We start from the raw sequence: 14,999 nt of genomic DNA, 5'->3' as shown, positions 1-14,999 counted from the left end.
GTCATTCTCCTGCCTCAGCTCTCTAAGTGATCCTCTACATTTTTACTTTTAAAACACAAGCTTAATATTTTGCTTTGAGATATATATCAAGTTAATTTGCATGTGTGGTGTGATGCAAAAACCACAGTTTATTGGATGTATTGTTCCAGTACTATTTACTTAATTTTTTTCACCTGCTCAATTCTAATAACCTTGCTAAAAATTAATTGATATATGGTCCTGTTTTGTGTCTTTGTCCTCCTGTTCTACATGTCCACAGATGTTCCTCCACTACTGTATTGGCTGTTGTCTTGAGCCAGGTGTTGTGAGTGTATGCTAGCATTGTTCTGTTTTTAAATCTGTTTTGTCTATATTCACATTTTGATTTTATAAATACAAAAATATTTTTGAGTCTATAGATCACTTTTTATACATAGACAAAACAGTCATGGAATTCTCTAATTGGTAAAGTATCACATTTATAGGTTAACTTGGGAAGAACATTTAACTTTAAAAACAACCAGCTCTTTAATAAATAAGGCACAATTTATTTAGGTCTTTACTTTTATTATTTTGGCTCATCTTTTATTAAGAGTATCCTTACAAAAATTTTATTTTGAAGACTCGTGAGGGCTTTACATTTTTTTAAAATAACTTTTGCCACTATTTAAAAGCTTAGTTGATTTGTAAGAAAGTTTGGGCTTATTAATTATTTGTCTTGTCTTTAATTTGGCATATTTTGGCAGTTTGTGACTTTGAAGGGATTGACCATGTTTTAAGCTTGTTGTCCTTAAGGCCAACTTTTCAGTGACTGTGAGATCAGTGGTCAAGAATGTCTTTTGTTCCTGAGTCTCTGTCTCTCTGTCTCTGTCTCTGTTCCCCCCTTCTCTCTTCCTTCATTCTTTTCCCTCTTTCTCTTTCTCCTTTACTTTCTTCCTTTTCCTTTCCTCTCTCTCTCTCTCTCTCTCTCTCTCTCTCTCTCTCTCTCTCTCTCTCTCTCTCTCTCTCTCCCCTAGTTAATATGCCTGTGAATATTGACCTTCATTATACTAACCTTTAGTTTCTTCTTTTATTCTTTGGATCACAGCATTGTGACTTACAGCAAAGGGCATCTTTATTTATACATGTTCTTTTAATAAAGTAAATACCAACTTGCAGAGTCAAGTTGAAGAATACATGGAAATGCTCTTGAATTCTAAGTGAGAGGCAGGAGAGCACTGTGCATTTGAGGAAATTCACTGAATGGAATAAAAGACCAACAAAAGGCAATGTACTGCTTCCCAACCAAGGAAAGGAACCTTCAATCCCTTAGTGATCTTGCTGGCCTGCATGCTATGTTAATCACTATGTTAAATCAGGGCATAATAAATGTTATTTTTAAAAAAGTTAGTTATTTTGTTACAATGCACACAGTGTGGTTTTTAAGTATGTCCTCAAAAACTAATGCTTTTGTTATTGTGACCCTCTGGAATGATGGGTTGTAGATGTAATTTAATTTCAAGTGTAAGCTTTTTATATCTGATTAGGTACAACCACAATTATCAGGTGGTTCTAATGAGCTTAAACTTCAGAAAACATAGGTAATTGGTTTAAAAATTATCACACAATGTTCATTAATACTCATTTCACTGCCAAGAATTTCAAATTTGTCACATCTTTTTACAGTTCTACATTTTTAAATACAGCATTTGTTCCTTGCTCTTTTAGAAACAATGAAATTCTTAGGCAAATGGATGGAGCTAGAGAACATCATACTAAGTGAGGTAAACCAGACTCAAAAGATGAATCATGCTATGCACTCACTAATAAGTGGATATTAATCTAGAAAACTGGAATACCCAAAACATAATCCACACATCAAATGAGGTACAAGAAGAACAGAGGAGTGGCCCCTTGTTCTGGAAAGACTCAGTGAAGCAGTATAGGGCAAAACCAGAACAGGGAAGTGGGAAGGGTTGGGTGGGAAAACAGGGGGAGGGAAGGGGGCTAATGGGACTTTCGGGGAGTGGGGGTCTATAAAGGGGGAAATCATTTGAAATGTAAATAAAAAATATATCGAATTAAAAAAAAAGTCTCGTACCCTCAGCACACCAGTCCTGACAGCGTGTGTGAACACGCCATTTCTACTACGTGCCACTAGATGGAGTTACAAACCAACGTTTATTCTCAGTTTGTGCGCCTGAGTTTCTCAAATTTCTTTGTCCTGCTTTAACATAGATATTATTTTCTCTTTTCTGTGTACAGTGACCTGCAGAAAAATTAAACTTACCTCTCTCGATTGGCCTTTCACTAACGTATTCTTTCTTTTGGACTTTAGCACATTCCTCTCTCTGCAGATGCTGCATCTAAACTACTCTCCACATTAACCCACGTAATTAGCCTACCCTAGGCTGTGTGGAGCCCTCGGGTGCTCTGGGTGGATTTTGAAAACCCAGGCAGCATAACGCTCACCTTTGGAAAGGCCATTATGAAGTCGTAGGCGTTTGCCTCCCTTGCTGCCTGCTCCATTTCCTCTTCATTGACGTCTTCGCGCCCAAACTTAATATTGTTACCAATGGTGGTCCCGAACAAAACCGGCTCTTGTCTGACCACTCCAATTTGCTCTCGGTAATGTCGCACGTTTTGGGCTCTTATGTCATTCTCATCTACCGTGATCTGCCATACCAAAGAACCAAGCAGGCTATGATACTGCCCAAGGTCTTGACTTTCAACTGTCTTCTTAATCCAAAGAATAAGCCGAGAAGTAGCATCTCAGCAAAGACTGACTATGTTTTATGGTAGATTGGAACTAACAAATCTTCATGAAATTTTAATTAATTTAAAATCCCATGAAACCTCAAACTAAGTATTAATAAAGTTGTTAATAAGACACACATACACAAACACTGTCGGTGCTACAAATGTTATGTAGACACCATCAGTTGTTTTAAGACTGATGGTGTCTATAAGGTTCTAGCCTTTTTTATTTCTCAAGGCCTTATTCAGTCACAAAAGGTAAAAGTATCTTCTAGTAATTTTTTTAAATTAAGAGTAAATAAACTCTGTCTTAGTAGCATAGTCACCTCAACACATTCCAGGGAGAGAGTTGGATATGGCCATCAGAGACTCCGTTCCTCACAGCCCTGGCATTTGTGTGAATTGACACCACTTTACACTGACCCAGTAATCTATTTAGTCAATATTAGCATAAACTCAGGCCTACAAAGTTCTTCCCCCCCCCCCCAGCTCTGTAGACCAAGCTGGCCTCGAACTCAGAAATCCACCTGCCTCTGACTCCCAGAGTGCTGGGATTACAGGTGTGTGCCACCACCGTCTGGCACCTACAAAGTTCTAAACAAATTTTTCTTTTAAAGACAATGTAGTCAGTGTTAAGTAGAAACATTAAGAATTAGGTTTTTTTCTTTTTGTGTAGCCAAGTACATGTTCATGTGTGTGCATGCCATGTGTGTATAAAGAACAGTGTTTGCGTATGTGCACATGTGTGCATAGGGACCAGTGTTTGGGTATGTGCACATATGTGCATAGGGACCAATGTTTGGGTATGTGCACGTGTGCATAGGGACCAGTGTTTGGGATGTTCATATGTGTACATAGGGACCAGTATTTGGGTATGTGCACATGTGTGCATAGGGACCAGTGTTTGAGTATGTGCACATGTGTGCATAAGAACCAGTGTTTGGGATGTTCATATGTGTGCATAGGTACCAGTGGTTGGGTCTCTTCCTGGATCAATTTCCTCCCTAGTTTTTGAGATGGGGTCTCTTAGGGAATCTGGAACTTAGCAATTCATCTACACTTGCTGGTCAGCAAGCCTCAGATATCCACTTCTCTAGCACTGGGATTGCAGATGTGCAAGCCACAAGCTGGGAATATAGCACCTCTTGATTTCACGGCAAGCCCTGGGACACTGAGCCATCTCCCCAGACCCTCCTACATGATTTTTCCTAGCAGTCTGCACTTACACAGCCTTCTTCTGGGTCATACAGCCTCTGCAGAAGCTGGACTGTTGTACTCTTACCACTGCCACTGGGTCCAACCAAAGCTACTGTCTCTCCAGCCTTAATCTTGAGATTGAGACCTTTCAGAATCTGTTATATGCACAGGAAATGATACAGTTAGGAATGGTAGACAATTATATACATGCAGTCAGAAAATTAATCTGTAATTATAAACAGACAAATTCCAATGTGGCACATGAAAACAGTTTAGATCTTATATTTATTTGTATAATACCTCATTTATACCTATAGTAATATACAGTTTGGGAGTATAGTATTTAAAAATTTCTTTGTACATAGATGAGATCTAATTTAAGAGTTATCTAGCCACAGAAAACTCTTTGCATATTTTTATTAGCATATTTTAATTGTACAAAATTATAATGTGTTTTATTATGACATCGCCATACGTATGTATAATATATCTTGATCACATTCATCCTCCATTGCTTTCTCTTTCCCTCTTTCCTCTCTTTTCCTTGCTCCCTTCCTTTTTACATGTGAACATTGTATGTGCACATGATGTATGTTTGCATGTATGTATACATGTATGTGCATACACATGGAGGCTCCATGTTCACATCAGGAGTCTTCCTCAATTGTTTTCCACCTTATATATTGAGGCCAGGTCTCTCTCTGAGCCTAGGTTTTCAGTGAGTCTGGATTAGTTAACATTTTGGGAGGATTCCATCTCTGCCTCCCATATACTGGGATTATTAGTGGGCTGCCATATCCAGGTTTTAAATGAGTGCTGGAGATCTGGACCCTGGGTCTCATGTTTGAGTAGGTGAGTACCTTACCTGCTCACTACCAAGTAAACCATCTACCATGCCTTCAAACTGCACATTTTTAACTGAAATACGTTACACAAATCTTATGACAACCACATTATCTTTTGATTTGTAAGAAGTGGAATCTTGACAAGTAATTGAGTTACTTATGAAAGTTCCCCTTTAGGATAGGTCTAATATTCTCACAAGGTAAATTCAAATAGCAAGTTGGAAGTGGAAAACCAAGTCTTGAAAGCTAAGCTGTTCTTGACCTTAACCTGTGCAAAGTGGCATGCCCCTCCCTTCCTGTTCCCACACGGATGCACAAATTAAAGACTGTTGTTTACCCAGATAAGGTGGCATATGCTAGTCAGTAGTTTGCCTGGGGTGCTAGTGAGAACCCAGATTCAAAATAAAGAAACAAACAAGAATTGTTTAGAACCCAGAGATCATGGCCTGGGGCGTTATTGGCATAACTGGTGCTCAGGGTCCCAGAAGCCAACCTAAATGTACATTCAAAATGCTGTCTAAAATGCTCTGTTAGGAGAGAGGCAAAAAAAACCAGACAACGATGGTGACAAACGTCATAAAACAAAAGACTTTGAGAAAAGAATTTCAGTAAAAATGTTGTCAGAAGAAACAGAGAAGGAGTGGGCACTTTATTTTTAATGCAAATTCTATAAAGCACATTAGAATTTGATAGCATTAGCAATCTCATCTGTTTTACTTAAAATTTTGTTCCCCCTTCTTTTATCCTAATTACATATTTTGTTAGTAGCTGCCTTTTGTAATCCTTAAAAATGCTACTTTTGAGGGTAGGTAGCAGAGGGAGAAAATGCATTAATTAAATATAAAGAAAATGTAATAAGAGAAGCAGACATATTTTCCCAAGAATTATTAATTATTATTATTGTTGTTGTTGTTGTTGTTGTTGTTGTTGTTATCATTAGGTTTTTCGAGACAGGTTTTCTCTGTGTGGCCCTGGCTGTCCTGAAACTCACTCTGTAGACCAGGCTGGCCTCAATCTCAGAAATCTGCCCAAACTCAGAATTACAGGCGTGTGCCACCACTGCCCAGCTGAATTATTTGTTTTTTAAAAGATTAGTTTGTTGAGTGAACTCCAAGAGAGCAGTAGGCTGGGCATTAGCTAGACTGAGTCTCCTTAGAACTGAGTGATTTGAATGAGACAGACTCGGTGTTTTCATAAGTGTGTGTGTGTGCATGGGCACAGGTATGTACATGTGCCTGTGAGAGGAAGGATATTTAAGCTACAAATGCGCATGCAGTAGAAGGCCCAAAGGTGGGAGAGGGAAGGACTAACAGGTACACATCTGAAAGTTGGAAACTCTAGATTCAAATGAATTAAATTCAGCTGGATAATATCCCGGCACCACCAGTAGGTGGCAGCATTAATCCAAGACGTTTTAGTGGGCTCAGAAAAGAAGAGAGGGGGAAACACAGTAAAAAATGCCTATCAGTCAAGTACAGGAGAGAGGAAGGAAAATATAAATCATTGTTCCAGATAGCCCACGTAGGGATAACCCACGTCCACAAGGGTTGTAAGGGATGTTCTTGTATTCTCAATTGTTAATAGCTGGGTTGGCAGCACCGGGCTAGCAGGTTATCTAAACGTTTGTTGCTTCCTCACCTGACCCAAGAGAAAAGCAAGCTGCAAGTGGGGAAGATCACACACTTCCCCTCTCTACCCCCAGGTCAACTGGACGAAAAGGAGGGGCCATTTTGCATAATAAAGAGCTGGCGGCCAGAGCAGGGGCAGAAGGGTGGGGCAGGAGGATTGGCAGGAGAACTGGGAGAGAGACAGAAATGTAGCAAGGCCCTGAGATAGAGCAGAGAGAGAGCCAAATGGCTGGGGAAGTCAGCTTAAATTATATGGGCTAGTTGTGAGACTACCCAGCAAACAGGCCAACGGCCTTATACTATACATATGTCTCCACATCTTTATTATTAAACCACAAGCGGGTCCCCACAAAGCCCCACAATATTCAGAGATATTTGTCTATTGCTTGTCAATCTGCCTAGATATTGGTCTACTTTAACCAAGTAGACAAAATCTGGATCAAAATCATCCCAAAGATTGGGGAGATGGCTCAGTGGGCAAGTACTTGGCATGCAAGTGTTGAGGGCTGTAGTTCAACTCCTGAGAACTCCTATCAGTTCTGGAAGGGGTGGGGCAGCCCATCTGTAATCCCAATGTGGGAAGCAGCAACAGGGCAAACTGGCTGAACTGGTAAGCTTCAAGAGAGACACTTCTGCAGTATGTAAGGCAGAGGCTGATCATAGAGGACAGCAAATGTTGATCTCTGGGCTCCACAGGTGTGTGAACACATGTACATGCACATTCCCACATGTTAATGTGCATATATTCACACACCACACTAACATGAACAAAAGAATCTTTAAAAAAAAGCATTCCCACAACAGAAGATTGTCTTATGGCTTGAAGGTAATTGTCAGAAAACAGAAGAATGAAACTGAATTTAACATACCTTGGCAGAAGGTCTTGATGGATAGCTGAAAGAAACGTTTTTAAATTCTATGTTTCCTTCTATACATTCAGGTTTATATCCAGCTGTTGAAAAGTTATCTATGTTGGGTTTCTTGGAAAAACAAAGAGATTGTTATACATCTTTAAAGGGTTAAGTTGACACTGCCTTTATCCCAGAATAGTTTAGAGATAGTCCCTAAAGTTCTTTTAAAATCTTCCTGTTTTAGAAGTACATGAAGCTAGACACGAAGTTTTGTCTTTTCTTTTTTCTTTCTCTTTCTTCCTTTCTTTTTTCTTTCTTTCATTCTTTTTTTTTGTTTTTGTTTGTTTGCTTGTTTGTTTTTTTGAGACAGAGTTTCTCTGTGTACCCCTGGCTGGAACTTTTTCTGAAGACCAGGGTAGCCTCAGACTCACAGTGATCTGCTTGCCTCTGTCTCCTGAGTGCTGGGATTAAAGGTGTCTGCTACCATCATAAGGCAGACATGAAATTTTCAATAAAAACATTTCCCCCAAAGGTTAACCACAATCTTTCATTCTTTAACCAAATGACCAATATGTAGGTTTTACCGACCCTGTGGTTTTAGTGAGTTGAATGCACTTGTCTTTCAGGTTCCTTCTTGCAGTAAGGACAGCTGTCTTTTAATGCAGCAAGAGTTACCTTATCAATAACCCCTCCATATCTCCTACCTTATCAATAACCTGGAAAATGTTAAAGGCGGCTCCTCTGGCTACAGTGAAGGTTTCCAAGTGAGGGGCTACAGATCCAATGCAGTAACTACTATGGATCACACTGAAGAAAACCTATAGGGACAAATAAACAATAGTCACCTTGTAGTGATGTAAGAAAGACAATGGGATTTGGAGGCATGTTTGGCCTGTGCTCATGGACTATGAGAGGACCTACATAAGAATATGGAAGACAGGATGAAGACTGTAAGGAAACACAGGCTGCCCCAAGCAGTCTTCCCCTATTCACAGGATGCCTCTCCACTGCATGAGTTGTGTCTCTCCAGCTGCAGCTTGTTTGAGCTGCCTGAACCATGCTGCCCCACAGGAAGTTGCCCACAAGCTGAGGGTGCTCCTATCGGCTCCTCCCTCTACTATGGCCAACCCTGGGAGATTAGCAAGAGAGTGATTGAAGTGACAGTTCAGAGACATTGTATTGCTTCCATCCTCTTTTTAAAACTGGTCTGTCACTCACTGTCCTTATTTAGGCAAATGCCTCTGCAGAAAAAGGCCAAATAAGAAAAGAATTCTACAAGGTCATGCACTTTTCTCTGTCATTCAGATGTGGGAATTAAAGAGTAAAAATGTCATCTCCTAGTTCTTCATATGAGATGAATGAACAGTTTGGACCCTTAACTATGAAAGTCTCAAATTTAAAAGATCAATTTAGTTGAAAGAAGAGACATCTATCTAAGATGGAAACACCAAACAAAAATAGAATCAGTAGAGAAGGTCCCTTTGCTTACCATGACAGATGTCTTTAAGCCTAAACTGATGTGTCTGATGTAGAGACTGGAGGTTAATGGAATGATTTACAATTTCATACATAACAGAAGCAGTTTAAAAGACTCTGGATTGCAAGATTGAAAAGGGTTGCACGAAGCCCCCTCTCTCTTTTTCTTTCTTTTTTTAAAAATATTTCTGTGTATGTATCATTTTGTAGGTGTTTTTGTATACCATTTCAGATGTCAGAGGAGGCCAGAGGGCATTGGATTCCCTGGAGTTGGAGCTGAAGATAAATGCAGTTGTGAACCATCTCTATCCAACATGGGTGCTGGAACTGAACTTGGGTCCTCTGCAAAAGCAGTGCATACTTGACCACTGAGCCACCTCTCCAGCCTAAACTCATCTAAATGCTGGAAAGGATAGAGGTACAACAGATGGATCCAACTACTGTAGGACTCTTTGTGGACTGTGATCAAATCTCAGGAAACCTGAGAGGAAAGGCTTCACTATAGATTGGCCATTTTCAGTGCTAGATTAAGAAAACTGTATTTATTAGTGAGGAATTCAATTATGACTCTCCTAAAAGCACAATGCTTGCCACAATGAGGACATAAAACCTATTAGATGAATAAATCTTGTTTTACTCACACACACACACACACACACACACACACACATACACACACACACATTAGAATTTAAAAGTACATGCAAATCCTGAGAAGGTAACCATTCTTGTTCAAAGCAAAAATTTTAAAACTAAACTCTAGCTAAGGAAAGATGATCTAAGCCTGCTGACTTTGTTTCCAAATAAGACTTACAGCAAGAATAGTCCCAACGGTGTAACCAGGCTCTCCACCGAAAATCAAGGAGGTTCCATACCAAAAAGCCAGTCCATAGGCTCCATTCATAAAGAAGTAGACGGCTCCAAGAGACAGCTTTGAAGCTATAGCCCTCTTTATGCCGGCGTCCTTTGCATCCTTTAGATGCTGTATATACCTTACAAAGCAAAACACCAAGTAGTAGTAGCCTTTGGAGAAAACAGAACCAAACATCTTTTATCATAATTAAAGGGACAGACCTTTGAATTTCTTTCTCTTGGGCTCCAAAGGCTGTGACTGTTCTGATTGATGACAAGGCTTCTTCAGCTACAGCCCCAGCTTTGGAATAGGCATCCAGTTCCTTACTGGTCAATGAGATGACCATCTGGAATAAGCACAGTCACTATTAGGCAAAGAATGAGTCTGCTATGATTTGAAATGTTTCCCAGAGGTTGGCTCAGCTGGTGGTATAATTTTTGGGGAGTCTATGGGATCCTCAGGAATGGTGTCTAGCTGATGGACACTGGCTATTACAGGTAGGCTATACTTCACGTCTGGCTTTACTCTCTTTTTCTACTTCCCGGTCTTTGGAGGTGGGAAGTCCAGTCACACCCTTCATCCACCACTGGCTCACTCTCTACTTTTCCTGTCAAGATGGATGGAAATAAATTATGAATCCCAAATTGCTAGAAGCCATCAGCTTGTGGTACCTAGAACAGTAAGAGAGAGTTGAAAGTCAGGGGTCATCAGCCTTTGGCCTTTGTCTGACACTGTGTCCTACCTCAGCACCTCAGTACCTCACCCTGTCAGGGCAGGACTGAAATAAAACTTTATTCTCTTTTGTTATTTGTGCTACAGCAACACAAAACTGACAATGATGGTTAGTTTTAATTGTGAGCTTGACAGATCTTCAATTAGATCAGCCTGGTCTGTGAGAATGTTTGTTGAGCATTATCTTGTTTATATTAATTGAGGTGGGTAGACCTACCAATTACAGGTAGACTGATTCCCTTGGCAGGTGATCCTGAGTTGTGTAGGATAGAAGAGAGCTGAATACATGTGTGCACACAGTTATTCTCTCTCTGCCTTGACTTATCTGCTGTGATGGAAGGTATCTTGGAACTATGAGCTAAAACAAACCCTTCCTTTCCTAAGTTGCCCTTGTCAGAGTAGATTTTCATAGATGCTGGAAAGGAAGTAGGCATTTACCAATTGAGAACCAGAGGAAGAAAGACTTTACAGAGCACTTAACTCTCACCAAATCTGAAACTCAAAAAGCTTCTCATTACCCAGCATCTAAATTTTTATCTGAATTTTTCTTCTACCAGTGCAGCTTCACTGAAATCTCTGTATTTTAAAAGCTTCTTTCAGATGTAGATATTTTTACGGGTACAATGAGGAATATTTGACTTAGCAAAGAACATTAGAAATATTATTTGTCTCATGGACTTTGAAAAGACTTAGTGAGTCTGACTTGAATTGATTAGTTATTGGAAGCATTCAGGGGGATTAGGTTACAGGAACATCACTTCTCTTATGAATGGAGAATGGTCCTGAAGTCATTGCTATTCATATATGCTGGAATATGGTCAGTGAATGTTTTATTTCTCAACACTAGGAGATGGGACTTAAAAATAAAAAAGATCATTACTATTGGGGACAGTAGGTGGGATTATTTGATTTCTTAAAAAATCTGAAATAGCAGCTACCCCTTCCTTTATTATAATCCATTTGTCAATCCTTTGGAGTTTTATTAGTAAAACAGTTCAGAGAGAGGGAAAAACAACAGTACCCCATCAAAGTTGGTAGTTTTGTCTTGCCTACTCATGTAACAAACCATTTGTTTCCAAAATGCCAAAGCATTCTATACAACTGGAGTTGATTTGGTGTAGAAGAAGCTTGCCTAGCTGGTGATATCATGGGATGGCATAAAGTGAATACTAATTAATATATCAGTTAGCGTTACTATTTCTGGAATGGAATACTATGGCCATAGCCAACTTGGGGAGGAAAGGGTTTATTTTGTTCATAGTTCTGTATAACAGTTTATCATCAAAAGCAGTGAGGGCAGGAACTCACACAGGGCAGGAACCTGAGGGCAGGAGCTCATGCAGAGCTCATGGAAGGGTGCTGCTTAATGCCTTGCCAGTGTGCTTTCTTATAGAACCCAGGACAATCAGCACAGTGGTGGCACGATGGCCCTCCCCCATTGGTCACTAATTAAGAAAATGCCTTAGAACTGGATCTAATGGAGCATTTTCTCAATTGAGGCTCCTTCTTCTCTGGTGACTCTATCTTGTGTCAAGTTGATATAAAACTAGCCAGAACAGCTAATAATTTTTTGAGTTTACTTAACAAAGATAACTCCACAGTAGATCACAGGAGGGCAACACCACGTTGTGCTAAGCCTTGTTATATTAAATATTTAGTAATTGCTTGCCAAATTAAATTGAATTAAAGGAGATCACACACCCTAATGACTCTAGTAATTTTTGGGGGGGGGTACTTTGTCTCTCACTTGCTTTCCCTTCAGTTAATATAGCAGTGGAATTTTACAACTTCTGTCCACTTTTCTCATAGGACGATAAGGTTGTGCTCTTAGTAACACATTCTGGGTTTTTTGTTTCCAATTGAGTGATCCTCATTTGATGCAAGCTTGAGCTAAAGATGAGGATTGCAAGGTCAACACAAGGAACCAGACTATCACAGACCTGCTGTCTAATGCTCTTCTGTGGGATAGCCTTTGCTAGGTTGTCCATGTTCCTCTAAGCAACCACTCACTCACATGCCTGTGAACAACCCATTAAAACATATTGAGTCACAGGCACAAAAGACATGAAAGGAGAAGGGTGATTAGTCCCGAAGAGGAAGAGAAGGAGAGTAAGAGTGGGTAGAGCAACCAGAAAGGCAATTGGGGGAATGTGATAAACTACATTTTATACATGTATGAATGAATCCCATTGGTATGTACAATAAATAAATGCTAATAGAAAACTTTAAAAAGATCTGTTGTCTAAATACCCTTCTTTTAAGAAAACAGTCAACTACAGAATATTTTTATTGCTAGAAATCTTTAATTGAACTTGTATTATCCTGATAGCAAGAGAACCAGTAAATTTTATGGATTTGATATTTGAAAATTTAGTATTACAAAATTAAAAGTACAGTGCCTTTGATGTGATGGTCAGATGCACTGGACAACTGCATGATTTTGAGAGATATTAGGGATACTTGGGCTGCTGGAGGATGAAAACACACACACCCTTCACTAGATTATAAACACAATTATTATCTTCTGGTATGTGCACTAGAACACTGCTCAGAATGCAACTGAGAATGCAAAACAAATTTGTTTAACGAGCTGAGCCATGTATACTTAGATGTTAACATACTTTCTAACTCATTTAAAGGCATGTACAATGTAAACTTGAGGAGACGGCTATCAAACAGCACGTTAAGGGTGTTACTTGAGGATCTTTCCCTTCTGTTCTACACAGTACAATGAACTACAGTGCTTTCATTGGGGGGGGGGGTTAGAATATACAAGACTCCCCCTGCAACAGCTAAATGCCCAATGTGTAATGCCATCATCCTCTATCTGTGTTATCATTTGAAGCAGTACTAGGCTATTTTTTTCCATTAGTAAGATATTAATGAAAAATCATATGTTAACCATGTAATTTAAAAGCATAAAGGTGATTATTAGTTAAAAGATCAAAGGTTGATAAACTCTCTTATACTCTGGGACATGCAGAATAAACAGAAGTACCCTTATCTCTTTTGGAAATTTGGTAAGCATTGTGCTCCTTCTTCAGCTGCCAGGACCAGGACTAGCTTGCTTACCCTAGAGCAGAGTGCTGATGAAGCCATTATGAGAGGAGATGTAGACAGAACCACCAGAGAGAGTTTCCAGCTCTTTATCAAGCTTATCACCAGGCCAATAGAAAACCCAGATATGTTCTGAAACATCAGAGGAATCTTATCTCCAATACCATCACAGAGTTTGTTGATGTCACTGCAACAGAGAAGTTCCTGTGGTTCAGTTACACGCACAGACCGTTATGTTAACACCAAGGCCACACGGACCCTTCTCCTTCTCTTACCCAGTCATTCGGGTGTTAAGTTCACAGATGTCACTGCCATCAAACCAGCTGATGTCTTGTGCCAAAATTGAATGAAAAAACTGTTTTCGGATTCTTGTGGTTTGCCTGGCTGCGGTTATGACCCAGAAGGAAATCTGTACATAGCCAAAAATGAGGGCAGCTGCTCCTATTCCAGTATAATAGAGAGTCAACCTGAGGGAAGATGACTGAACATTAGGCAGGAACACAGCTTTCCCCCAATTAAGACAAATAAATCAAAACCATCATCAACAATGCTACCCAAAATAGAAAAGAAATCTAACATTTGGTAAAATTTATTCTGGAACCATAGAAATCACCCATGACAGAATGAACAAATATTGAATAGTATTCTGAAATTTCCCTTAAGACATCCAGATAATAACTTTGACATTATTAGTAGAAATTAGTACTTTAAAACATGTTCTATCTACTTTCAGTACTTATAACTTTTTCAGGTGGGAAAATTACATTGATGTAATTAAGATAGGTGTAAGTGAATAGGAGGGGAAAGAAAATGTTCCTATTCATAAATAACTGACAGAGGAAATACCACATATTCTAAAATCCAATGTAAGGAATTTGCGATAAGCTAATATGTACAAAAGTTAAACTTTGTGGGTGGTCATTTTAGAACTCATAATAATACAGAAGAATAATTGAAAGTAGTTTTAACACTTAACTTGGAGGACAAGTAAGAAACAGGGTTATTTAATCACCACATGTGGGGAACACACAATATGAGGTTCTAATGAAACATTCTGATGGAAAGACAGACAAGACACAAAAAGAAAGAATTTCAAATGATGTTGTACTTCAATGGCATTAACCGGGGATAGGCCTCAGAATAAATGGTAGAAAAGCATAAGTTGGAAGAACTAATACAGATAATAAAGTGCTTAAGAAAAGTTTCTTTGAGGAATTAATACTACTGCTGAGTTCTAAATTGTGAAACAGCGTTAATTGTTAAAAACTGGAGAGAGAAGCTAGTGAGATGACTTAGTAGGTAAATCCTAGCTGACAACCTGAGTTTGATCCCTTGGACATATGGTAGAAGGAAAGAACTGATTCCCATGAACTGACCTTTGACCTCCATACATGTGGTATGGCAAATAAGTGATCCTATCTTGCTAAATAAATAAATGTAAATATATTTACATATAAATTATAAATGTAAATTTATATAAATATATAAAATATATTTATTTAAGTATATAAATATAAATGTATATAAATATACACAAATATGTATAGCATGTATATATAGCAAATATACATATATACTAATGTATATACATATTAAAAAGAACATTCTAGGGAGAGAGTTCTTTACTGGGATGGTCCAAGAACAT

At 38.9% G+C, this 14,999-nt stretch overlaps 1 protein-coding gene across 1 annotated transcript in view; it reads right to left on the bottom strand.

The window, feature by feature from the left end:
• Abcb5 (ATP binding cassette subfamily B member 5) overlaps positions 1 to 14,999 on the bottom strand; it is a 90,521-nt gene that overhangs the window by 55,921 nt on the left and 19,601 nt on the right. The window contains exons 5-12 of the mRNA XM_052186653.1: positions 13,630 to 13,821; positions 13,370 to 13,541; positions 9,787 to 9,911; positions 9,527 to 9,704; positions 7,941 to 8,054; positions 7,255 to 7,365; positions 3,942 to 4,067; positions 2,431 to 2,634 (exon numbers count right to left, since the gene is read on the bottom strand). Of these exons, the coding sequence (XP_052042613.1) occupies positions 2,431 to 2,634; positions 3,942 to 4,067; positions 7,255 to 7,365; positions 7,941 to 8,054; positions 9,527 to 9,704; positions 9,787 to 9,911; positions 13,370 to 13,541; positions 13,630 to 13,821 (1,222 nt within the window). The remainder of the gene's footprint in view (positions 1 to 2,430; positions 2,635 to 3,941; positions 4,068 to 7,254; positions 7,366 to 7,940; positions 8,055 to 9,526; positions 9,705 to 9,786; positions 9,912 to 13,369; positions 13,542 to 13,629; positions 13,822 to 14,999) is intronic.

Source organism: Apodemus sylvaticus, chromosome 6 (genome assembly GCF_947179515.1).
Source record: "Apodemus sylvaticus chromosome 6, mApoSyl1.1, whole genome shotgun sequence".
Lineage (NCBI taxonomy): Eukaryota > Metazoa > Chordata > Mammalia > Rodentia > Muridae > Apodemus > Apodemus sylvaticus.
Note: the sequence above shows the minus strand (reverse complement) of the source record. Positions and strands in the feature narration are given on the sequence as shown.